At 41.8% G+C, this 25,354-nt stretch overlaps 2 protein-coding genes and 1 long non-coding RNA gene across 11 annotated transcripts in view; 1 reads left to right on the plus strand and 2 right to left on the minus strand.

Annotated features, from left to right (window-relative positions):
• MRPS27 (mitochondrial ribosomal protein S27) overlaps positions 1 to 10,217 on the minus strand; it is a 95,545-nt gene extending 85,328 nt beyond the window's left edge. Inside the window, exons 1-4 of one of the 4 annotated variants that reach the window (XM_059061782.2) lie at positions 9,909 to 10,217; positions 7,384 to 7,494; positions 7,165 to 7,291; positions 4,416 to 5,656 (exon numbers count right to left, since the gene is read on the minus strand). In XM_059061782.2, the coding sequence (XP_058917765.1) occupies positions 4,416 to 4,488 (73 nt within the window). In that variant the 5' untranslated portion in view covers positions 4,489 to 5,656; positions 7,165 to 7,291; positions 7,384 to 7,494; positions 9,909 to 10,217. Of the gene's footprint in view, positions 1 to 4,415; positions 5,657 to 7,164; positions 7,292 to 7,383; positions 7,495 to 8,464; positions 8,661 to 9,908 lie in introns of those variants that run through there. The other 3 variants (XM_067031129.1, XM_067031127.1, XM_067031128.1) reach the window with 3 other exon arrangements.
• Positions 4,581 to 25,354, plus strand: part of PTCD2 (pentatricopeptide repeat domain 2) — a 29,497-nt gene continuing 8,723 nt past the window's right edge. For 2 of the 6 annotated variants that reach the window (XM_067031131.1, XM_067031135.1), the window contains exons 1-8: positions 4,584 to 4,716; positions 6,246 to 6,317; positions 9,500 to 9,629; positions 13,796 to 13,913; positions 16,812 to 16,890; positions 17,299 to 17,390; positions 19,878 to 19,991; positions 21,617 to 21,691. In XM_067031131.1, the coding sequence (XP_066887232.1) occupies positions 4,602 to 4,716; positions 6,246 to 6,317; positions 9,500 to 9,629; positions 13,796 to 13,913; positions 16,812 to 16,890; positions 17,299 to 17,390; positions 19,878 to 19,991; positions 21,617 to 21,691 (795 nt within the window). In that variant the 5' untranslated portion in view covers positions 4,584 to 4,601. Of the gene's footprint in view, positions 4,717 to 6,224; positions 6,318 to 9,499; positions 9,630 to 13,795; positions 13,914 to 16,811; positions 16,891 to 17,298; positions 17,391 to 19,877; positions 19,992 to 21,616; positions 21,692 to 25,354 lie in introns of all 6 variants that reach the window. The other 4 variants (XM_067031132.1, XM_059061785.2, XM_067031136.1 and 1 more) reach the window with 4 other exon arrangements.
• Positions 14,182 to 17,312, minus strand: LOC136794016 (uncharacterized). The gene is made up of 3 exons (XR_010840166.1): positions 17,255 to 17,312; positions 16,477 to 16,732; positions 14,182 to 14,392 (listed from the first exon to the last, which is right to left on the minus strand). It is a non-coding gene; the product is annotated as an uncharacterized lncRNA (long non-coding RNA).

The raw sequence follows: 25,354 nt of genomic DNA on the forward strand, positions 1-25,354 counted from the left end.
GGATCCCACGTGCCGCGGAGCGGCTGGGCCCGTGAGCGATGGCCGCTGAGCCTGCGCGTCCGGAGCCTGTGCTCCGCAACGGGAGAGGCCACAGCAGTGAGAGGCCCGCGTACTGCAAAAAAAAAAAAAAAAAAAAAAAAAAAAAAGCTGCCAAAGACTGCCTCAAAGGGGAACTAAGATATTTCTTAAAAATAGTAACTATTAAAAAGTGCCTACATTTCAAATGGATTCTTTAAAAAATGATTAGATGTTTGGAACTTAGAATACATTTTTCATACAAACGATGTTATAAATTGTAAGTTACATTCCTAGATCTGTCAAGGATGAACAAAATGTAATGGCATTGATGGCATTACACTAGGTGTGTAGCTGCACACCAGGTCAGGAGTGAGCAGATCTGAGATTTAGTTTGAGTTTTACCAGCTGGTAGAAAACTTCAGACCCTGCAGTTGTAAGTGAAGGAACTGGCTGGGTGATATTTAAGATCTCTGCATGCTCTGACAGTCTGACATAGAACCAATCAGTTCAGATAACCCATTCATAATTTACTGTAGCATTTCTATACAAACTGAATGCCAATTTCTAAAACCAGGTAGCTCTCTCCTTTCTGTGGGAAACAAGGGCAGCCCTTTTCTACATGAGCATGAGCTCAGGAGAGGGCTGTTAACCTATATACTCCAGGATACCAGTGACTTAAATATTCTCTATTTGTTATTACATTCTCTTACTTATTCTCTATTTCTTCTCCTAGCATATGTTTTATTCTAGCATAAGAAATCAGCCCTCCTTGTTCTAAAGTCAGAAAAGACAATTATCTAGAATTATGTTCATGAGTTTTGAACTGGGAGACAAAAAGCAGAGGAGGTGATGGTGGGGAAAGACAGGAGTGCCAGAATGCTGTATGCAGTTGTTCAAGGGGATCACATGACCGAAAACAAAATTAGAACTAGTAAATTTACAAAAGATAAGCCCAGTAACTTTCATATATATATGAACTTTTAAATGTTTGCTTTATAAGAAAGTAACCAGTAATCATTTTCCATCTCCATTGAGGATACAATGAAAGGAAATAGGTATAAGGATAACGAATTTAAATTTGGCAAGTGGAAAATCTTCCAAACAGAAACCAATGACAAACACAGGAATGAGTTACCAAGTGGGGTAGGCAGAATAATGTCCCCCCCCAAAAGATGTCCATGTCCTAGTCCCCAGAACCTGTGAATATTAGGGTACATGAGAAAGGGGGATTGAGGTGACAGATGGAATTAAGATCAGCACATCAGCTGATATTAAAGTGAGAAGACTGTCCTGGGTTGTCCAGGTGGGCTCAGGGTTTGTTTGTTTGTTTGTTTGGCCACACTGCGCGTCATGTGGGATCTTAGTTCCCTAACCAGGGATCAAACCCGAGCCCCCTGCACTGGAAGCGCAGAGTCTTAACAACTAGACTGCCAGGGAAGTCCAGGTGGGCTCAATATAATCACAAGTCCTTAAAAAGTGGAAGAGGGAGACAGGTTGTTAGTGTGAAGCATGAAAGACAGAGGTATATAAGAAGGACTTATATATATATATATATATGACTTGCCAACGCTTGCTTTGAAGATGTCTGAGAAAGGGGCGATGAGCCAAAGAATGCAGGTGGTCTCTAGAAGATGGAAAAGGCTAGGGAAACAGATTCACCCCTAGAGATTCCTAAAGGGAATACACCCCTTTCAAGATCTTGATTTTAGCACAAAAAGACTCTGTATCAGACTTCTGACCTATAAGGTAATAAATCTACGTTGTTTTAAGCCACCAAATTTGTGGTAATTTGTTACAGCAGCAATAGGAAATTACTACACCTTCAGATAGACAGACATTCCATTCTCTGTAAACCTTTTAAAATAGGATATTCATCTTTCTGAGATACTTTTAAATGACATCATTTAAAGTTTTTCCCATCTCTGTATGGTAGTTGAGGGGTCTGTATATTAACGTTAAAACCAAAGAATTTCTATGAAGCCAGACAGGACGTTAGGTGGACAATGGCAAAATGGAAAATCTAGATCACCTTCTCAAACCTTAATGTGCATATGAATCTTGAGAAAATGCAGATTCTGATCAGTAGGTCTGGGGTGGGAACAGAGATTCTGCATCTCTAAAAGTTCCTAGGTAATGATGATGCTGCTGACCCTCAGATAACATTGAAGTAACAAGGGGATAGGATGTTATCAGCCTCACAAGTTTAGATCTCTGAGCCTATTTAATCCCACTCTGAATATGCCACCCAAGAGCATATATAAACTCTTCTTGAACCTGCTAACCCTTCAGCCAGTCAACTTTAAGAGCAACAATATTCTAAGACAACTATCCACTAAAAAGCAAATATCTCCCCTGCTTAATTCTGAAGATACCTCCATGGACCAGAATTTCAAAGTTTAGTAAATACTTATTTATTAAAAACTTACTTATTTTATAGTTAATTTGGCCTTTGGTAAAATGTCTCCAAACATGTTTTCCATCCAAAGGGAAGCAGTGTGATTGTGAACACAGATAGGCTTCAGAGTCACAAAGTCTAAGTGTGAGTCCTAGCCTTGCTATAAAAAATTTTATAAAAATGTGGGCAAGTTACACCAGGTCTCTCAGCCTCTTTCTTCATATGTAAAACAGGGAAATACTGTATCATAATTTAAATAAGGGCATATATTAAGTACCTAGCCTAATGTCCACTATGTAGTAAGTGCCCAAGAAGTTTCCCTCTCTAGCCTCTTCATATACTGAAGTCACTTTTTTGGTTCATCTCAATAAATCTTTCTTTCATCCTCTTGATCACTTTAGTTGCCCGTATCCATTATGTTGTAGGGAGAATCAGTGGAAGGACCGAAGTATTCCAAATACGATTTGTCCTGAGTTCGTACAAATTTTTTCTTCTTTTATCTGGTAATGGTTCAAGATGTTTTGATGACTTAAAGCTCCTTATCAATATTCTCAAACCCCCAGTGATCCATAATGTACGATCCTACATACTTATATCACTTGCCCTTATACCCTTCAGTTCCTGATTTCAAGACTCCTTTCATCTGTGGTCAAACCCCCTGCTTGTGCAATATAACCTTCTGTAATGAAGGAGATGTTCAATTCTGAACTGTTCAGTACAGTAGCCACTAGCCACAGGTGTCTACTGAGCACTTAAAATGTAGCTAATGTGACTAAAGAACAGAATTTTAAAATTTAAAATTTAACAGCCATGTGTAGCTCCCGGCTACGACAATGCAACGGCACAGGTGTAACCTATCACGAGCTCACCATTTCAAACTACGATCTAAACGCTCACTGGAAATTCTCTCAATTCACCTGTATCTAATTTTCATTCCCTTGTTAGTATAACTGCCCCTGAAATATCCTAAGCAACTATGATACTTTCCCTGATAGACAATCCAAGGTCTTGTTTAAATTGAAAAGCATTTACTAACAACATAAGTAAACAAGCTAGTAAATAGCTACAACAGTTAATTCTTACTGAGGTGCCAAGTACTGTGCAGACCACTTTACCTAATGTGTGGCATGAAACATTTTCATTAGCTAGGTCAATCAGTTAATTCTCAGAAAACTTCTGGCGGCCAGCTATAAGGTTTCACGTTGATATTTAAAGGAGTGTGGGCAAAACTGTATGTGTTGCTTTTTAACAGGGGCTAGAGGAGGTATGTTGGAAAGAGGAGATAACAGGCATTGGAAAAATCAATTGTGATTATTGTATTTTAATCATATAACCAGATACATCTGTCAGGATTTAGCTTCTGTGAATTAAAAAAGTTTTTCCCAATGTCTTCATCAGCAGGTCCTGTAAACAGGCTTTGAGTGAGCCGTCATTCACTCGGATATCAAAGTACTTTAAAAGTAACTATTAGCATTTATTGTCTGAACGGAAAACTTGGGCAAAGAAAAGTCAATCAAAAGTTGCGCCCAAGGTCATCAGGTAAACTGAGATTAGTACTGAGAAATTCCTTCACCAAGTGAAAACCAAGGGTCTGGCCACACGTCAGGTGTTGAGGAGAACGTCTATGAGGCCCCTCTAAGGAAACTCAACAGGGAGAGAAATTTCATAGCCCCAGGGGGGACACATTTGGGCTTTTCACGGGCAGCAAAGAGATGACCACCCTCACACACAAACCCGGCAAATCACACGCAAAAGCTCTCATACCAAGACTTCCTCTGCTCTTCACACCTTTGGATAGGCAGACACTATTATTTTAGAGAAGGAGATGGGTCATAGACTTTACCTCCCTTCTCTGTGCTACCAAACACCTCCAGGGTTTTCTCTAGCAACTATATCCCAGAAGCATTTCCTCTCCCCTTAAAAGCCCACTGCTCCCTTTATTCAAGGAACAGAGTTCTCAGGGGACTAATGAAGCAGCCCCACGAAGGTAGCAGCCACCAACCTGTCAGGGAGAGCTGAGGCAGCGACACTTTCCGCGCCCAGAGGATCCCGCGCCGCACCACGTGCACGGCCATCTTGGAGCATACCAAAGGGATGGCTGGTAGGGGGATTGTGGGCGGAGGAAGGGCTGGCACAGTCCACGTTTCCCCCCCCCCCGGCTACCGCAGTTGGTGCGGCCCGGGACAATATGGCGGTCGCCTTTCGGCCCCCGAAGCAAGTCTTACCGCTGCAGGCGCTGCAGAGTTTGGTGTATCCAGGCGTGGGAGGCTTGGGCTCCACCTGCAGCCGCTGCCCTCTCGGAGGTAACCGCGGCCTCAGGCCGTGAAGGAGGGGAGGGATGGGACAGAAGGGAGCTTTACACCTCACCTGGCATCTCTTTGGAGAAATAACAGCGCCTCACTCAGGGGCCTAGAGCAACCGACATTCACTTGCCCTCTGCACATGGGTACAGTGGTGGTCTCTGGATGTTGTGGACGCCCGTGTGCCTGGGAATCAAAGGACAGATGGGCTGGGTTCTTGACCTGGGGGCTGTAGTATTCCCTCGGATGGAGCTGTGCTGCGCCCCGGGAACACCCCCTCCCCCTTGGGTGTACTGTTCTGCAGAGTTTGGGAGGGGAGGTCAAAGACTATGAGTTTGGAGTCCAGCTCTGTAGCGAACAGTCTGAAAGACTCTGAGCAGCTTTTTTATTTGTAAAATTATCCCTTAACGTCTTTATGAAAATGATTAAATTTGAAGATGCTGGTGAGTGATAATAAAATATTTAACACTTTGTGTCAGGTTTTCCTGTAATGCATTTTACATACATTCATTCCTTTTCTCCTCACATCACCCAGTGAGAGAGGTACTATTCTTCATTTACAGAGGAGGAAACCGCAAAGCTAAAGTAATTTGCCCAAGGTCAGAGGGAACTGGTAGAGGAAGGGTTTGAACACAGGCAGTCCTACTGTAACCCTTTCTCTGGACTGCCTCTCTAGAAATCAGCAATTTTTGTTGTTACATTGTTATTGTAGTACACAGAGCTCTTGTAGTGGACGATTCTTTGGCCAAGCTCCAGTTCATGCACAGCCGAGCATCCTAAAGAAATGATGTTTCCTGGGCTTCCCTGGTGGCGCAGTGGTTGAGAGTCCGCCTGCCGATGCAGGGGACACGGGTTCGTGCCCCGGTCCGGGAAGATCCCACGTGCTGCGGAGCAGCTGGGCCCGTGAGCCATGGCCGCTGAGCCTGCGCGTCCGGAGCCTGTGCTGCACAACGGGAGGGGCCACAACAGTGAGAGGCCCGCGTACCGCAAAAAAAAAAAAAAAAAAAAAAGAAATGATGTTTCCTAAACTGATCATTTCTGCTAGGTTGTGGTCAGTGATTCCTGATGTATCTAGAGGATACCAAGAGTCCAAATCTGAGAGGCCATAACGCCTCATTTCACAAGTGACAGTCCTGGGAATTACAATGGTCACACTATAGCTTTTTCCCCTACCCTATATGCTTCTACCTGTTTAAACCAAATCTAGATATGCCTGTTTTGCTATCTGCCTTTCAGATCCCAGATTCCTGTCTACCCATCCCCATACCCAGTTAATCACTAGCTCCTTTCACACACACACAGACAAAACTTGTCTTGTGGAGGATTTGCATTCTTTGGTAGTTTGGACATTTTTTTCCCCACCAGGGTGACTGTTATATTTGTACCTGTCTTGGTGGGTTATTTATACTAACCGAAGATAAGATCAGTTATTAGAAAGAGACAGTCAAGCTCTACATGTTATTTGCTAAGTATAAAACAGTCAAAATGATCTTACTTTCTCTGATTTTTAGCTAAAAGATATCTACTTACAGATAATATTGTGAAATTAAAGGACTTTCAGCATAAGAAGGTGGCTGTTGCATGTAATCTTCCTGGCACCAAAGGTAATTAAATCTATTTCATTACTTCTTTCATTGATCTGTCGTTAAACTTCCCTCTGTCTTTATCCCTGTTCAGTCTCTTCTTCAATGACCTTATCTCACAGAAGAAACTGAGATGATTTGTTCTTAGTTTCCTAGTCTGCCCTTGCATGCCCCTTTCACCTCACTCTGTTACTGCAGAGTCGACCGCTCTTCTCTTGTCCCTTCTCCCAGGACCCCAGAGAAATACTAAAACTAGTGCTGCAACCAGTCCTCTAGATCAGTGCCACTCAAAGTGAGGTTCAAGGATTAGCAGCAAGTGAGAGGTGGATAGAAATGCCAAATCTCAGGCCCCAGACAATTTGTCTGCAAAATAAAGTCTGAGAAGAACTGCTCCACATGACTGGCTTTCAGACTTCTTGATGTCACCCTCAGTAAAAAATACAATTTGCATTGCATCTCCAGTATACACATACATATCTATAGATAAATGAGATAAAATGAAACAAAAAATGTATGATGATGCATTTTCATATTTTCTGTGTGCTGGAAGAATCAGTAGACTAAAACAAAGGTTTCTATAAAAAATCAGCAAAACATTGATAACTGTTGAGGCTGGGTGATGGGCACGTGGGAGGTGATATTACTGTGCTCTCTACTTTTAGGTATGTTTGAAAATTTTTATTGTAAAAAGCTAAAAACCCGGCACCACCACCCTAGGTCCTGTTCCCTTTCAGCATCTGAGAAATCTTGTTGCATTCATTGCCACCTCTCGTGCACGTTGAGTTTTTCCCAGTACTTCAGATTCCTTTATAAACACAGCAAGGCTCTCCTCTTTTTTAATAACAACTCTTTTGTTTGTCCTACTTACTTTTCCAGTTTTCCTCCTTCTCACTGTCAGATGTTTGTGAGCACCTGATGAACACTCCTTGCTTCTCATCTCTCCAGAAAGCAGTCTTCCTTCACTGGTCCGCTGTCATGCTGTTGTACAAAACCACCTACAGAACAAGAAGATAAGAGTGACGGAAAACAGATTAATCTCCACTTTAGTAGACTCAATCTAGATTTTGCTTCAGTCTTTTCTTCTTACCCCAGGTCGTCTGGAGCTCTGTGAAGTTCGCAGTTAGGGCTTCATGTCACTATCTAGTTGTTATTTCAGTTGTCATGGTCTTTCTAAGGCTGTGACAGTCGTGCATATGTTCTGAAAGGCAATTAATATAATGAGTGCCAATCTACTCCACTGTCAGGTATTTGTAAAATCCTGTCCACATTTCATCATTATAAGAACCCACAATGGTACTCTGTTATATACCACATCATGTACAGACTTGCTCCTTCCCTCCAGCTTCCTCGTTCTTCCATAGTGGATCTCACCCTTTCTAGAACCAATGTGATTTCCTGTTAATCTAGTCATGGTCTCCCCTCACCACCTTTTCCCCCAGTTCTGTGCTTTTTCTCATGCTGATTCCCATACCGACAGTCCCCCACCCCCTCAGCTTTGCCAACCCTACCAGCCCCTTCTTTCCTCTCTGCTACTTCTCCACTTCCACCAGACCTGGTCTCTTTCTGCTTCCCTGATTTCTCTCTTTTCTCCTGTTTTGTTTATACTGTCACATGTCACCTACTCTGTCATTATTTTCAGGTAGCTTTATATAAATATATCTTGTCTTCTCAAATACACTCTAAGCTCTTTCAAGGTAGGAACCATACCTTTTCCTTCCTTGTGTCTCTCACACAAAGAAGGATACCTCTGACTATAATATACGATAAGCACTTAATTTTGATTGATTTGTTTTAAAATACAAATTACATCTGTTGAAATTTTGGACTTATTAAGTATTAAGAAGTACAAGATGTACAGATGTCCCATTAAAATCTTTTAGGTTGGAAATTGTTTAGAAATATTTAATAGAAAAAATCCTCGTGACAGAGGAATGAAAATAAGAACAATATATCTATGATCTCCTGGCAGTTACTACATGCTGGGCCCTGTGCCAAGTGCTTTACATACATTATCTCAGGATGACCCCATGAGGTAGATATCATGGTCCTCACTTCACACATGAATCATGTCTCAGAGACAGCCCTCCCCAGATCTCTCCATAGCATGCAAGGGGCAGAGCCCAGATTTCAGCCCATGTCTTCCCAACTCTAAAACCTTTAACCATTACACGATTCTGCAGATAGAGATTGGAGGGTCCGTTGCATTAATTCAAACCTAATGGACCTTCTTTTCTTGTAAATCAAGAGCAGTGTCTGCCTCAGCTTCCCGATCTTGTGTTTTTAATGTATATTGTGCCATTCCTTTAAGCAGCATTCCTTCGGAGCTCTGGGCCTTGGAACACATCCTGTAGACTTTCGCAGCTTCTGATACTGAGAACAGCCCTGCCTTCTGGAAAGCAGATGTTTGCTTGGTGGCTGCCTTGCATCTCACCCTACATTCTGCCCAAAATACAGTCCCTTCCTAATGCCAAGAAGCAGTGTTTCCTGTTGGTGTTTGATTGTCTCCACAGTTGATCAGATACAAGACAAGGGACATAGACCGTGATCACCTTGAAATGAGTCTATTACTAAAAGAGGGTTTGCTGCTGTTTAGACGGCTCTTTTACCCTCTGTGCATTATGCAGTACTGTGGCATGCTTTCTGACAACTGAGTAGAGAGGGACCAGGAGGAATGAAAAAGTGGTAAAATTGAATCAAGCGAAAAAGACGTAAAGTATTCCTGAATCACGTGAGTCATCCATTGTGGGATGACAACATTTTCCTTTCAGTTTTCCTGCTAGGTGCCCTGCCAATTGATGGTTTGGAGATCTTGGTTACGTTTTTTTTTTTTTCTCATGGGTCACCTGTAGATAACAGTTCTTTGGGCTAAGCCTCTGGTACGTTAGTTGCCCAACTTTACTGTGCATAAGCTTCACCCAGGGAGTCAAAAATGCACATTCTTGGGCTCCTATTTCCAGAGACTCTGCGTTGGGAAGTCTGGAGTGAGGTCTGGGCCTGCGCCCTGTGACAGATTCGCTGCTTCGTGCACCACGTCTGACACTCTGCTCTCAAGACCAGCCAGTGATGGGAGCTGTGTGGCTGTGAGCCCATCTCAGTGGCTCTTTGCATTGTGCCAGGTTCTAGCCTCCCCTTCTCCCTGAGGTCAGCCTCCTGACGGTCTGAGACGGCCTAAGTGATGGCCACCACACTGTGCTTTCTTCCAGAAACCTATCTGAGAAACTTGGAAGAGAAACTGACCCAGAGTAAGCTCATCTTGAAAGAGGAGTTGAGAACCTTACTTCATCTGTGTGAGTCCTGGGATGATGTGGAGCTGGCTAAAAATGTCATTTACAGGTGAGGCATTTCCTTAAAATCCTGCCAGCCTTTGTCTTTTCCTACTCTCTCCTTTTTCCTCAGCAATCTCATCTACCTCCAAGATTTCAGCTCTCACCTCTAAACTGGTGACTTCCCAATCTCCTGTCCAGACGCCTGCCCTGAGCTCCACACATTTATATTCATTCATTCATTTAGTGAACACTTACGGGGTTCCTACTACATGCCAGGTGCCGAAGATAGAAAAATAGATAATTCATGCCCCAGGAGATCACCAACCTCTTCACCAAGTCCACTTACATGTTCCCAAGGTCTTCACGTTCAACTTACACAGATTTCTTCCTCTTGCCGTGTTTGCTGTCACACTGACCAGTCATTCTTTCCCCCGATCTCATTTGCCTGCCTCCTGCGTCTGCTCCGTGGTGTCTCTCATCCCTAGCCTTCCTCTCTCTGTCCCCATTACCAGGGTCTTAGCTCAGGCCTCACGCCTCTCACTTGGATCACTTCAGTGGACTCCGAACTAGCCTCCCCTCTACAGGCTTATGCCTGTTATGTTCACTGTCTCTGATCCCTTATCAGATTTCCCCATGACAGAAGGAACTCATATGTAATCACAGTCTGCTGTTAGGAAACCGAGCAGAGGTGTCACGTGGGAGCAGGATGGCACCAAATCAACAGCTTCCTTTCACCATTCTTTAAAGATACATTTCTGGGGCTTCCCTGGTGGCGCAGTGGTTGAGAGTCCGCCTGCCGATGCAGGGGACGCAGGTTCGTGCCCCGGTCCGGGAAGATCCCACATGCCGCGGAGCGGCTGGGCTCGTGAGCCGTGGCCGCTGGGCCTGCGCGTCCGGAGCCTGTGCTCCACGACGGGAGAGGCCACAGCAGTGAGAGGCCCGCATACTGCAAAAAAAAAAACAAAAAAAAAAGATACATTTCTGTACATGAACCTGCATTTATACTGTACATTTACAGAGACAAATACGAGGTATTCATATATGGAATACTGGAAGAATACATACCATAAGTTAACCATGGTTCTTTGAGGATTATACATTATATTTTTTGTTCATCTAAATGTGTACTCTTCTGTTTTGTCAAACTTGTCTATAAGGGATATTATTAATTTTATAATGTGAAAAAATTAATGTCATTTTTAAAAAGGAAGAGAAAAACAATTACACAAATTTCATTGAAACTTTGAAAAACATGAAAAAGTAGAAAGAAGAAATACTGCATACATCACACAGTTAGCTGTTTCGATTGTCTCTCGATGCATAACAAACCACATCAGAACTTAATGACTTAAAATGACGACTGATTATTATTTCTCATAACTCTGTTGGCCAGGAACTGAGGCCGGTCTCAGCTGGGCAGTTCATATTGTTATCGGCTGAAGTCACCTGCACAACTGCAGTCAGCTTTAGTAGGCTGAGCCGGGAGGTCCAAGAAGGCTTCGCTTGCCTTTCTGAAGCTTCAGTGCCCCTGCATGCAGCCCCTCCCCCAGCTGGTAGAATCTCACTGCTCACAAGTCCAGCCTGAGCTGCACTAGCGCACAGCACACGTGGAAGCTGCAGGCCTTGTGGAGCTGCCCAGGATTGGCACGTCTTCACTCCCGTCCCATTCTCTTGGTCAGGGCGAGTTAGCGGCCAGCCCCGATCCACGGGGAGGGGAAAGGATTCCACCTCTGGAAGGATGGAGCCGCATGCACATACAGGGAGGAATGATGGCACCCAACTTTGGGGCCTGTCTACCACATCCAAGAAACCACTGTTAATATTTTGATATATTTTCTCACTGATTTTTTTTCATGCAAAGATTTTGAGGTTTAGGTAGGGTTTATTTTACATAGTTGTAGTTATTACTGTGTATATAAAATGATATTTTCTTGTTTTCTAATTAGCATTGTAGCATAAATGTTTTTGCCTGTTAATATTCTAGGAATCATATTTTAATGGCTATACACTCTTCGATTATAGGTTAGGTATCTTAATTAACTGTGCCCCTATTGTTGAACATCTAAATTATTTCTAATTTTTCACCAGGATAAATAATGCTATGATGAGCAAACTCTATGCATAAAATTTATTCTTTATTTCCTTTTGGGGATCGGAGGGCATGCATCTTCTAAAGCTTGTCAATACAGACTGCCAGATTATTTTCCAAAAGGGATTATGCTAATTCACAGTCACACTATATCTGCAAACCTAAACCTGCTATTTCAGTTTCATACAGTTGAATCATTTGAGACCCTCTGGCTCGTTTTACTCTCAGTTTTCTGTTTACTACCCAAAGCTATCAGATGTTTACAAGAGTAACAAAACAGGATAACATTCTAAATGCTCCTTCCATTCTTATTTTTGTCATAAACATTCAAAGTATGACTTATAATCCCTTTATTGATGCTAATATTTTCTGCCTGGATGCTGTCCTTTCCCTCTACTTGTGGACAGCTGGACAAGCTGGGAGTGGGGGCGGTCAATCCTCGGCCTAACCAACCCGTTCTCTCTCTTCCTGAGACAGGCAGCCCCCCATTGGGGAAAAAGAGCAATGAGCCGGAACATAAGCTCTTTATTGAGCCAAAAATGGGGAACAACTGAATCTCCTCATAGTCTGGACCACATGCTGTTGTTTGGTTTATAGAAGGGTTTTAGATCCTCTAACTTGAATGTTTCTTGTCAAGAAGAGGTGATATTAACTATCTCTGTGACTTTCTAGCACTTTTATTAGTGTGAATGTCATTTAAGTTAGGAAAGTTTTTATTTTTGTTTTGTTTTTAATCTGGAACATATTTCTCTTGAGATTATTTACTGAAATACTTTTGATTTTTAAAGATGTTCTCCTTAGCATGCCTTACATTGTATAAGAAGGAGCATATGTGTAAGGTTTACTGTGTGCCAGGCATATCATCTCATTTGATCCTCACAAAAGCTCTGAGTTTAGTTCTTTTCTTATCTCCATTTTACAGATGAGGAAACTGAGGTACAGAGTCATTAATTAATTTGCTCATGGTTACACAGTTAGTAAGTAAAACAGCTGGGATTTGAACTGTCATTTTGGAATCAGTCTAAAAATCCTTAATCACGACACTATATTGCCTTTTAATAACTTAATTATTTCTTCTTTCCTCCAGCTTTATCGAGGTATAATTAACAAATAAAAATTGTATATTTTTAAGGTATACAACTTGATATTTTGATATAAGTTAATTCATAACTGTTGTAAATGAAGCAATGAATATTTTTTGTAACTTTTATAATTGGATTATGAAGTGTATCTTTAAAAGTACACTCATCATTCTTTTTGGCAGTATATATGTTTAAAATAGACTATCCATATGCTATTATGACTTTCCTCAGTGATTTTAGCAGAAGGTAAAAGAATATTCTGTTCTTTAAAATCAGAGCTTCCTAAAATCTGATTTACATGCAATCATGAGGTACTTGTTTTGTCACCAGATTGTCTTCTTGGTGTCTAAAGCGGAAAGAGTTGGTTATTGAAAGGAAATTTATGGGGGCTATTTTCAGTTCTTCAGTTCTAACTGGCAGACTGGCTGCTTGTAGAAATCCCAAGCCACATACATATAAAATATCACTGTCTTTGAAACTAGCCTTTTTCTAAAATTTCTAAAATTTCAAAGCTGCATTTAATTTGTTTGGCTAGGTGATTGTAGTTCACATTATACCTTTCCCTTAGCCAGGAAGAACAGAGAAATTGGTCCTAATTGTAAAATGCACATATTGGTCGTTTGCCATCCCATATGGGGATAAAGCCAGACTCGAGGGGGACACAGCATCACCCCACTCCTTTCCTTGCTCTTCTCCAGGAGCATGGAAGGAGACAGTCCATTCTGCTGGGCTGACAGATACAAGACCCCTGCTACTCCCTGACATATGCTCACATTCAGTCCTAGCAGGTTGTTGGTAAATTGAGATGATTACAATCTGCATTTTTACTTTCTTTTATTTCAGAGTATGTGGGCCTCTAACGACCTTGTTTGTTTATTTAAATGCCTAGTATACTTCTGCTTGCCAGGATTCTTCTGGTCATCTTTAATTCTGCACTTTCCCCTCCAGACTGTGAGAGGACCTCATTCTTTGCTGTGTCCCCAACACCTAGTAGAGTGCATGCCATGGTCTGTCTTTCCTCAGGTCCCACCGTTTGGCTCATTGAATTATTTTGATTACCAGGTACCATGCAGAGAACAGGAATATCACTTTGGGGGAGTACAAGTTTGGACCACTTTTCATGAGGTTGTGCTACGAGTTGGATCTTGAGGAAACTGCAGTGGAGCTCATCAAAGACCAGGTTACTGTCTCCCAATTGCTCTCCCTGCCATGGTGACTTCCTTGCGCTGAGGACAGGATGTTTTCAGTGATGTTAGGAAGGGCAGCTCTTCTATACACATTATTCCTGGGTTAGATTTTCAGAGAAAGGCTGCTGGGTTGAGGGAATGAGCTCTTCCCTGGATTTTTAAGGTTTCCTTGGAGTCATTGCCTATGAAGAGGTGTAGGTCTCTATACAGAGGTGTGGAAGAGGTGTAAGTACAGATTACAAGGTATCTACCTACCTTGGATGTGTGTCCACCTGGGACTGACATCTTCTCTTTTGAGGAGCTTTTAGTGGGGGATAGTTTGAGGCAGGCTGCCATTTTAAGACTGCCTTTCCTATTCTTCACCTGTGCCTCTCTCCTGTTTTTGTATTTTTACTTTCGGTTGAAGGCTGTGTTGTAAAATGCTTTTCTGTTATCAGAATTTCTGCTTTTCACATATTCTGATTTTATTTTCCTAAAAGCAAAAGTAACAATAATTATTTTTGTAATTATTCATTGAATATTTACCAAGTTCGCAGCATCATGCTTAAGCATTATACATGTTTCATTTCATTTGTTTCCCTCAATAGCCCTGGCGAGGTAGGTACTATTATTATTTCCATTTTACAGATGAGGAAACGGGGACTCAGAGACATTATAAATTCATCCATGGTCAGAAACATTTATTAAATTTGGGGGCTAGGGCTGGTGCCCTGGGACATTTTAATATTTTTAAGAATCTCCATAACTAAGTTGTCCTTTTGCCTTTTACTTTTTTTCATATAAAGTGTTGTATCCATGGAGGAACTGTTAACTCTCACCTTGCCCCTCTTTTAAGGACCCTGGGTATTAGAAAGATGACCATAATATATTAGTAAGCAGAGAAAAGGTGGTTTCAGAACAGTATGGATTAGTTTGAGCCTATTTTTTCCTAAAAGAAGAAATATACATACATATTTACATTATAGCATATATGTTTTAAAAATCTAGAAGGATATACACTAAACTACTGCTTATCTTCAGGGGGTAGAATTAGAGGAAATCCTCACTTTTTACTGTATATACTTTTGTATTGTTTGACTATTTTGTAATAAGCATATGTTAATGTTGTAATTAAAAGAAAATAAACGTTTCACTGTAATAAATCATAGCCATGAGTATAATGATAAAAAGAAAGAAAATGAGGGTAAAGGTTTTTGGTTTTTGGTTTTTTTTTTAATCTACCTGAGCATGAAGCATTCATGTATGTATACGTTTCCTGGAGTTGCAGAATAAACCTAATTAGAGTCAAGTGCCACAAAGCCTGATCCTGCTTCCACCTTACCTTGTCGTGTCCCCTGCCCAGAACCCTGAAGTGCTGCCAGTATGGTAGCCACTACTCCAGTGTACCCTTGGAGGCCTTGGACTGCGGCTAGTTCAGATTTACATGGGCTGTAGCGTAAAATACATGATGGATTTTAAATACCTGGCATAAAAAGGAGAATGTAAAGTATCTTGCTAATAATTTTTTTTTTTTTTTTTTGCTGTATGCGGGCCTCTCACTGCTGTGGCCTCTCCCGTTGCGGAGCACAGGCTCCGGACGCGCAGGCTCAGCGGCCATGGCTCGCGGGCTTAGTTGCTCCGCGGCATGTGGGATCCTCCCGGACCAGGGCACGAACCCGTAACCCCTGCATCGGCAGGCGGATTCTCAACCACTGCGCCACCAGGGAAGCCCACTAATAATGTTTTATATTGATTACATGTTGAAATTTGGGATTTAGTGGGTTAAGGAACATATTATTAAAACTGATTTCGCATCTTTCTTTTTACTTTTTTAAATGAAACTACTTGAAAATTTAGAGTCATATACATGGCTCACACTTGAGGCTTGCAGTCTCTCCCTATGGACGGGGCTGCTCTGGTGGCTTCCCATCCCACTTAGCATAGAACTCAGACCCCTGACCATGCCCTCAAGGTCCTGCTGTGGTACTTCATCTCCTGCCACTCTCCCTCTTGCTCACTCCACTCTGGACCTTCTGGTTTTCTCTCAGACAGCCAGGCCCATGGCCTCAGACTGGAGTGCTCTACATCTGCATCACTTCATTGAGGTCTCCTCTTCTCAGAGAGCCTTCCCTGACCACCTTCCATCATCTGCTCTGTTCCCTTTATCCTGTTTCATTGTTCTCCATAGCCCTTATTGATATTTGACATTATATTTTTATTTTTTCCGCTTCTTTTATTCACTTGTTTATTGTCTCCTCTGCCAGAATTTAAGCTCCCCTAGACTATAAGCCCTACTAGAGTTTAGGGCAGGGCCTTTGTCTTGTTCATCATTTCTTTATTCTTAACACCTAGAATAGGGTCTGCCTAATAGGGTCTCAAAAAAAAATAACAGACTTGCACAAGACATTTAATGGTGTATTTGAATAGCATTTGTCACATTATCATCCCATTAAAAATGTTGAGAACCACTGTTTTAGTGAGTTACTTCAAAAAGTGAATAATCAACTACTATTCGTTTGCCAAAAGAGGATCATAGTTGTGTAAGCCTCTCCCACCTTAGCCCTCAAGCATACTTACAGCTGCCACTTCATGTTAATATTCTGTACCCAGGTTCCAAGACAACCCCCGGGAGGGCTAACCGGCTTGCTTCTTTTCTTCTAAGCTTGGCAGAGCCCATTGTGTAAAGACGTCCTTCACTGTATTTCTGAAACCTAGAGATCTCTTGCTGTATCTTTTGCCTCTTGTTCACGGTGCCCGTTGCTAAAGGCATGACCGCAAAAGAGTGGGCACCATTTAAATTTTTTTGCTAAATGAATAAAATATGTAGACAGTCCTAGACAGAGAAGATGCAGTATAAGTACTCCCTTAATAGCTTTACCTTTTAACCAAACTATATTGTTTTTCTTCATTAGCATTTACGAGGTTTCTTCTCAGACTCCACATCATTCAATATTTTGATGGATATGTTATTTATCAAAGGTAAATATAAAAGTAAGTATCACAATTTATGTTTGCTGAAAAACAATACACTATGTAAGGTTAGGAAAAACAATGGACTATGTAAAAATGATCTTTACATTCCTGATGAGTGCCTGAATTATGGAGAGCCCATTCATGAAGTGTGAAAACATTACTGCATCATATCATGACTTAAACACCCCAGATTTTACTTATACTGCAATTATAATAGGTTTTAAAATACTAGTTCTTCCTGTATGACCTGATAATTTATTTTGAAATTTAGTTAATTGATAAATGACTTTGAAAGTTTTTATTGTGCTGAAGTATACTTTTCAGTAGATGGAGCTAAACAGATTGAACTCTGGGAATCAATAGTAGAGGATTCTGAACTCACCTGAATGCATTTAACACTGCCGGCCCACTCCTGGCTTTTGACAGGTGCATTGGAAGTACTGATTGAGATGAAAAACCAAGATGTGAAATTCAACAAAGATACGTACGTCCTTGCTTTTGCAATTTGCTACAAACTGGTAAGACTGTCTTCCCTAAACTTTTAGAGCATTTTGGGTAGTGTTTGAGAGAGGATTTTTTTTTTTTCCTCTACAAATAAAATTCAGTTCCCCTGAAGTCTGTTTTCCATCTGGTGCAGATATTTCCATTTTAAATATGTTCATTTTTAGAAAACCCAAGTTAGCCATGTCAGACAGTTTTATCATGGGAAAAGCCATTTTATCATCTTTCCATCTTTTCTGGCATTTGTGTAGATAATGAGAACAAGAAACAGCATGCTGGGTTCAAACTCTGCTTTAGAGGCCTCTTTCTCATGCTGGACCTCACCAGACCAGTCTTCTCTGTGGCCCTCTCCCATGGAAGTCTTAGCATCCTTCACTGGTGAACTCAAGGTCTACTTTGTCCTCACCTGTGAATTTTTCTGTGATCACCTAAGCCGGAAGTGCTCTCTGTGTCCTTCAGTATCCCTTGATTGTGATCTATCTGTATTCACAGACATGGCACTTACAACACTGCCTGATCTACTAAGTGGATGCACATTTCATCCTCCCCACTAGAGGGTAAACTCCTTGAGGCATCTTTATTTGCCAGCACCTAACAGTGCCTGGTTCATAAGTGATCTTTAATAAATGTACGTGACATTAAAATGAGTTCTTTGAGAATAGAGAGCATGCCTTATAAACCCCTGTCTCATTACTATATCAGGATTGTTTCTTGCACATAGACTATTCCTTTATTACTTATTGAATGCATAAATGGTAACTGAAATAGTACAGTGACCAAGATTCCATGCATTACTGTACACATTCATGCCGTTTTAACACTGGAAACTTAACAGAACCTTTTTATACTGAAAATGAAGGAACACTAAGTAAGGTAGAACATGGCTATTGAAAATTTCCCTGAAAAGCACAGCGATACCAATTTTCCAAAACAAGAGGGGCAGTTGGGTTACAGGGGGAAGAAACCAACTTGGCAATTGAGAAATGTGGAGTCTAGTCTCAACTTTACCATGAACTGGCTTTGAAGTGGTCACTTACCTCATTTGTGAAATGAAGCATTTGGATTCAGGAGCCAGCAAGCTTTTTCTGTAAAAGGCCAGATAGTTAATATTTTAGGCTTTGGGGGCCACATACAGTCTCTACCACTTACGGTCCTAGTCACATCTTCTTTGTTTTTGTTTTTACAAATCTTTAAAAATCTAAGAACCATTTTTAGCCATCGGCTGGCTTTGGCCCCAGGGTCGTAGTTTGCTGACCGCTGGATTTACTAGATGATCCCTTCCAATCCTGCCACTTTATGATTCTGTGAACGGAGGCCAACGTGACACACACTTGAGCATCGGTTCTTCAGCACTGTGATACCCAGTTTCCTCACCTTCTTAGAGATGTCTCCCTGAGCGTATACTGAAGTGGAGAGAATTTAACTCTACTACTTCACAAAGGGCCAGAGGACTCTTCTCCCCTATATCAGGGCCCCCCAACCCCCAGGGTGCGGACCGGTGGCAGTCTGTGGCCTGTTAGGAACCGGGCCGCACAGCAGGAGGTGAGCAGTGGGCAAACAAGCGAAGCTTCACCTGCCGCTCCCCACCGCTCACGTTACCGCCTGACCCATCCGCACCCCCAGCTCCGTGGAACAGCTGTCTTCCACGAAACCTGTCCCTGGTGCCAAAAAAGGGTGGGGGACCGCTGCCCTATATTGTGTTCAAGAATAACTTGTTTCACTCAGTGGAGACTGGAGTTGAAAAACTGAACTGGTCAGCTGTTACAAATTCCACGCCAATTCGGGGAACTGTCCCCTCTCATTAAATTCAGGTTTTCCTTTAGGATTTGAGTTACGAACCATGCCGTGACAGACACACACAGGTACAGAACTAATGCTGCTCTCATAAACCTAACCCACCTACAACATAGACAAAGGAAGAGAATTCTGTCTTACCGCTGCTGTCTGCTATTTTGTATATCACTCATCTTCCTGGTGTGTGGGGGGTTTTTTTGTTTGGTTTTTGTTCTAAGGCATCTGGTTTTATGGGACTCTTTCATGATTTCCATTCAAATATGTTTTCATACATTTGACTTAACATGGATATTTTCAGATTGGAAACTCCCTAAGGAAAAGTTCTGTGGTGTTGCTAAGCTTTACTCTTATCATTTAATACGGTAGTAGCAGGCTGACTCTTCACATGTGTATGTTATGGTACCTATGTCTTGAAACCAGCCTGCCTGGATGAAAAGAGACCTGTATGTTTGTGGGTAAAGCTGCCCCAAGTCAGAAAACCGACAAAGAGCTAAAAATAAAGTTAACATTTAAGATTTGAGCTGCTAATATGTAGATAACTGAGTCTATTTGCAAATAGTCTCTATATGGAGCTTAATCTTTTAAGCGACTTGAGATATGCTCCAGGAAATTCTTCCAAAAGGAAATCTGGAACACTGGGCACCATTAATCATCTTATTAACCTAAAGGTTTGTGACATTTATTTATTGAGCAATCCTGTCTTCCCTCAGAATAGCCCTGAATCTTTTACAATCTGTACCACGTTAAGAGAAGAAGCCCTCATCAAAGGAGAAATCCTCTCCAGGAGAGCATCCTGTTTTGCAGTGGCATTAGCTCTGAACCAGGTAAGGCTTTGGGGTGCACATAAGTGAATTAGGAGTAGGCAAGACTTTACTACTTTCATTTGTTCTTGCTTTTATTTTATCTTTTTTTCTCTGACTCTGTCATAAAGAAAAAGTCCCCATAAAGAGGCTTTGGTGCCATGGCAACCTACATCTATACCTCTGCCTCCAAAGAATGTTTTCATTTACAGTTGAGGGCCTAACATGCACTGCTGTTTACATGGGGCTGGCCAGGATCCTATGGAAAATCAATGAGGGAGGCTGTACTCAGAGAAATTTCTCAAATAATTAAAGTGGAAATTTCAAATGATTCGTTTACCATGTAACATGCTCAGGGAATGGTTTTAATTTAAGGCTCTCCAAAGTGTGTTCTAGTAAATTCCTCAGGGGAACAGTGCTCCTTGAGTTCTTGGTATTTAAAATTATTTGCCCTTTTTTTTTTTTAAACCTGAATCACAGTTTGGCCAGATATAAAATTGTGAGGTGATATTTGCTTTACTTGAGGTTTTCTTCGGCATTGTTTTTCTGTCTTCTAGTATGGAATGTATCTATGGAGAAATCGGAGGCCTGCCTGAATTTTTTTTTTTTTTTTCCACTTCTGAGTGACTTGATCTTGTTAGTTTTTCTCTTTTCTGTCCCATATCCATGGAAACATTTTTCCTTTGGGAGTTCTTCATCAGCCAGTTCTTTTCTTTTCTTTTTTTTTTTTTTCTTGCTGTAATCCTTTTTTTCTTTTTTCCTCATAATGTCTTTATATAGTTTACATGCTGGTTCTTTTTTGGTTATTCATCATTGAAAGATGCTTAGACCAGCCATTTGCAGAAGATTCATGTCAGAAGAGAATAGCGCCATGTTGCCATGTTCTAGGCTAGTAGGAATTTTCTTTATTTCTGAGTTTTGTCTACAAATATGCATTGGCTCTATTTCTTCCTGGCCTATGGGAGTAGGCATGTAGGTGATTTTCAATGAAAAGTCTCTTCTCTGCTGCTGCTATAAGTGACATATTGTTTCCTGCAAGTATGGCTGATCTGTGTAAATTCTTGATTAGCCTCACCTCTGCCACCAAAAGGATCCAAAGACCTCATTACTAGTCCTAAACTCTATTATCATCATTGTAAACAGGAATTTAGTACTTGAGGCTGTGCCCTCACCTGTGAGAACTACTTTGTGCGCTGCTTCGGAGATATGCAGCAACGCCCTCCTCTTCCTGCTTTGTCTGGAACTCGCGTATGCTCCATCTCCAGTGTTTTTGGCAATGCAGATTTCTTCTGTGGTTTGAGGTTTCTGCTATGTTCTAATTATGTCAGAGATGGGTGTGCATTTCTATTTCTCAACCTTGTTTTTTTTTTGAAAGCTCATTCCAGTGAGAGAAGGGGAAATGCCAACTTTATGCCCCCATCTTAAAACGTGGAACTCAGGCAGGTTGTTAAAACATTCAGTAATATGCCACTGTAGGAAACACTTTATAGAATGTTCATTTTTGATTACCGAAAAACTTTTTTTCTTTGTGGACTTCAAAACCCTGGGACACCATGAATAGGACTATCCTGACATCTTTAAATGATCCTTATGACAGCAGAGTAACGTTTATATGCCTTGGGTGTATGACTTGTTTTTCTTCCTTCTAGAACCAGCTGGCAAAAGCTATATCCATTTTTTCTCAAATCATGAGGCCAGAAAGCATAATCTGCACTAATTTAAATGTAAGTGACTTCTTTATGGTTTAAAGTAAGGCTTGAAATGTAATAAAATTAAGTCTAGATTTTTTTGTCTGTGTACAACAAATGACTTTTGATCTCCCAAGGTCTTCATCCATTCCGTTCATTTATTGCTCACTGTGTGAAAGTTATAATGGAGCCCTATGAGAGGAGTCAATATGTGCTTCCAGGAGTGTATAAATAGGTGGGAAACACAGATATGCTCAGATATAAGAGGTGGCTAAATGCTGCAGGTGTAACACATGACTACAGAAGGCTGTTGATTTAGAGAGAAGGGAGGTGGACTCTGCAGTCTCTCCACTGAGACTTAGGAAGAGCCTGCGTGCTGATTACATCCTATCCGTGGTACCTGACTCACGGAGTCAGTACACCTACGGCATAAGGTGGCATCTAACCTGGTGAGCGCTCAATAAGTGCTATCCATTTTCATTCTTACTTTGTTGCCAGCCTGCCGTGGCCCACCTTTCCAGTGAGCAGTGAGTCGTCTGCACCTTCTTGGGGCAATGAAAAGACTAAGAGACTCTCCTGTCATTAACGACATCACAGCCCCGACTCAGCTAGGCCCTGCTGAGGCCCTGCTTGTATGCTGAGTACGTGTGTTGTGGGGAGTTGAAAAGAAAACCCCTGGCGTCCAGGAACTTAACAGTCTCCTGAACCATCAAGGGGTCAAGATGAGGAAAACATTGTCTGAAGAACCGAAATGTGTAAACACCAGCACGACGTGAACTGGGATGGCGGGTCATAGCCAGTGCGGTATTCCAGGCTGGGGAGCGAAGGGCTGGCCAGCAGGAGCTAACGGAGGAGAACTGGGGAGAAGAATATTGTTGAGCAGTGTTCTGAAGGAGGGCAGGGCTGTGGGCCTGGAGGCATGGAGGTGAAAGGGCATTCTCTGTTGGGAGATTAGTTTTGCTGAGGGTTCTAGTTTGCTAGTTCTCTTCCTAGTTCTGAGTCCTTAGGCAAAGTTACTTAACCTCTACCACTCCGTTTTCCTTTTATCTGAAGTAGCAGTAGTAATAGTACCATTCTTTCATTAGGAGAATGGAAAGAATGATGCATGTAAAGTAGTTAGCTAACACAACACAGTTAGTGCCTGGCATGTAATCAGTGTTCAGTGATGCTTGCTAATACCAGTAGTATTTGTTTAAAATGAAATATGTTAAATAAAAAGGATTATTTATTTCTAACAAATCCTAGAACCCATGAACAGGAATGGGGCCTAACTGCAAGCTCCCATGGTTTTCAGTTCTGCCCATAATTATCCTCAAATGTCACCCCCAGACCAGTGCCCAGATGACTTTATGGTAAATTCTGGGGAACAAGTTCCAGCAAGCAGTCTGAGATAAGAATACCTTATATTTGACCTCATATTGACTTTTCAAAATGCCTACACAGGAGGGAAAGATGAGCCCAGGGAACCAGGAAGATGGAGACAGTGATAGTAGAGAACCTGGGGGGGAAAAAGGGAAAGAGGTGGGTTTGGAAGGGAAGAGACTAAATATAAGAAAAATACTCAAAAAGAGATGTTGTAGTTGGCAAAGGGCAGGGGCCTGGAGTGGGGATAAGTGTCAGAGCTGTCAGTTAAGAACTTATCTGTAAAACCCGGTAATGGATCTGCTATAAACTGATGAATGCCACAAAAAAGGGAGATAAGAGGTCCCAGAAATGAGTTTTTATGGCATTAATGGTGAGGCAGAGGAAGCAACAGAAAACGACAGGGAAGGAATTGCACCAGTGGGTCAAAACCCAAGAGAGTGATAGCCCTCCGTGCCATGGCCTCCTGCGGGCAGCCCCTGGCCCAAGACCGGGCACCTGAACAGAAACTGCAGGTCAGCCTGAAAAGCTCTCAGCTGAAAGGAGGCCAAGGTGGCAAAGGTCCAGAGTCCAGAAGTCCAGGTCATTTGAGCCAGTAAGCCAAACAGACTAGGAATCCTGGTCTCCCAGCAGACGCATATGTTATTTTTTTCTTCTTCTCAGCTTCCTACTGGATGTGGACGGCTCAGCATCTCCAAGTATTAATATATTTATCTGCTTTGGAGAGAGTGGCCTGCAGGTGCACTCATTTCATGATTGGATAGCAGTAGAATTGCTAGGATTCCACGTGCTTCATAGCATCAGGGGGGAAAGAAACAGAGGAGAGTGTGTGAGAGAAGTTTTATGTGGGTCATTAGTCGCTTTTCCTAGAGTTGAAATGGGCATGGGGGGATCAATAAGGGTTGATAAGAAATGGAAGAGAGTGAGATCGGCAGGGTTTCAGTTTACTTTAGCTAAGGTACCACGCTAGATACTTTACATTTGTCGGTTTATTTTATACAACACTGTCAGAACAGTATTTCTCCATATTATATATGTGGAAAATGAAGATTCAAAGGGTAAGTAAACTACCCAGGTTCTCACAGCTAATTAAATAGCAGAGTCAAAGTTTTAACACAATCAAATCTGTTTGACTACATACAAAGCCTAGGGTTTCCCCACCACTCCAGACCTACAGAGATTAGCGCTGTGCGTCTTTTATCTAGGACTGGAGCTAACTGCTTCTCCAGAATGGTGAAAAGAACACAGGACTGGAGGTCAAAAAACGAACCTGCTGTTAGGACACATACTCCATGTCCTTGAATTGAGATTCCTCGGCTATTCCGTCCTGGCAGCAGGAACAGCTCCTCCTGGGAGAGCTGGGTTGGGGGGGCCGGGAGACGGCCGATCAACGTGGTCGAATGATGAATGGGCATGTTTCTGGCAAGCGCTCTGTAAGGATCCTTGAATTGATCTTGAATATGAACAATCCCCTCCATGAGTTGGGTCGCAGAATTATCCATTGTCCAGAAACTTAAAGACTGTTTAAGATTGCTTTATTGTTTAAAAATTTTCACTCAGGCAATTCTTGCAAATGTCCAACCTAAATTTCTCATATTTCAATACAAGCCTGTTTCTTCTTCCTTCCTCGGGAATGGCGAAAAAGAACTGGTTGCCATTCTCAGGTTTAATGATCTTTCAGATTCTGGGTCTCTGTTATTAGAGCAGGTTTTTTTAAAAATAATTTAATTCTGGGCCCTAGCTTCTCCAAGGCTGAGTCATCTGCTTAGAATCCTTAAGGGCAATTTGTTAATTATTCAGAAATGGAAACCTAACAATTGGGCTGAGTAGAGTCTGTTCAGTCAGTATCAGCAGAAATAAATGAAGTTTTTTTTCTGATCTACTTAAAAAATTAATGCCTTACACTAAAATCTTCTTACTGCCAGCTGGAATATGAACTTACCTAATTTTTCCCCTCAACTTAATTTTCTTTGCATTGAAATTGCTCCTGCTGCTGTTACGACCCAGGGGGCCTGGCTCCCCGTCTCCCAGCTCATGCTTGCTCCACACCGAACTGGTTGAGCACATGATCTCATCGAGGGGTGTGCGTGTTGACTCTGCCCTCTGAGTCTCAATGTAAACCCATCAATCGCAGAAGAAGTGCGATAGCCCCCTCTTTATTGAGCATCACTGCTTATTGTAAGAGGACTAATTTCCACTTCTCAAATATGTCTGAAAGTAGCAGAGGCCAACAAAGGGTAGTTTTCCACTGAATTTATTTGAATTCTAATCGTATCTCTAGAAACCTAGACCCATTCTGGAATTGAATTACCTTACAGGGGAATTGACAAGTGGTGA

The sequence above is a fragment of the Kogia breviceps genome, chromosome 4 (genome assembly GCF_026419965.1).
Source record: "Kogia breviceps isolate mKogBre1 chromosome 4, mKogBre1 haplotype 1, whole genome shotgun sequence".
NCBI classification, from domain to species: domain Eukaryota; kingdom Metazoa; phylum Chordata; class Mammalia; order Artiodactyla; family Physeteridae; genus Kogia; species Kogia breviceps.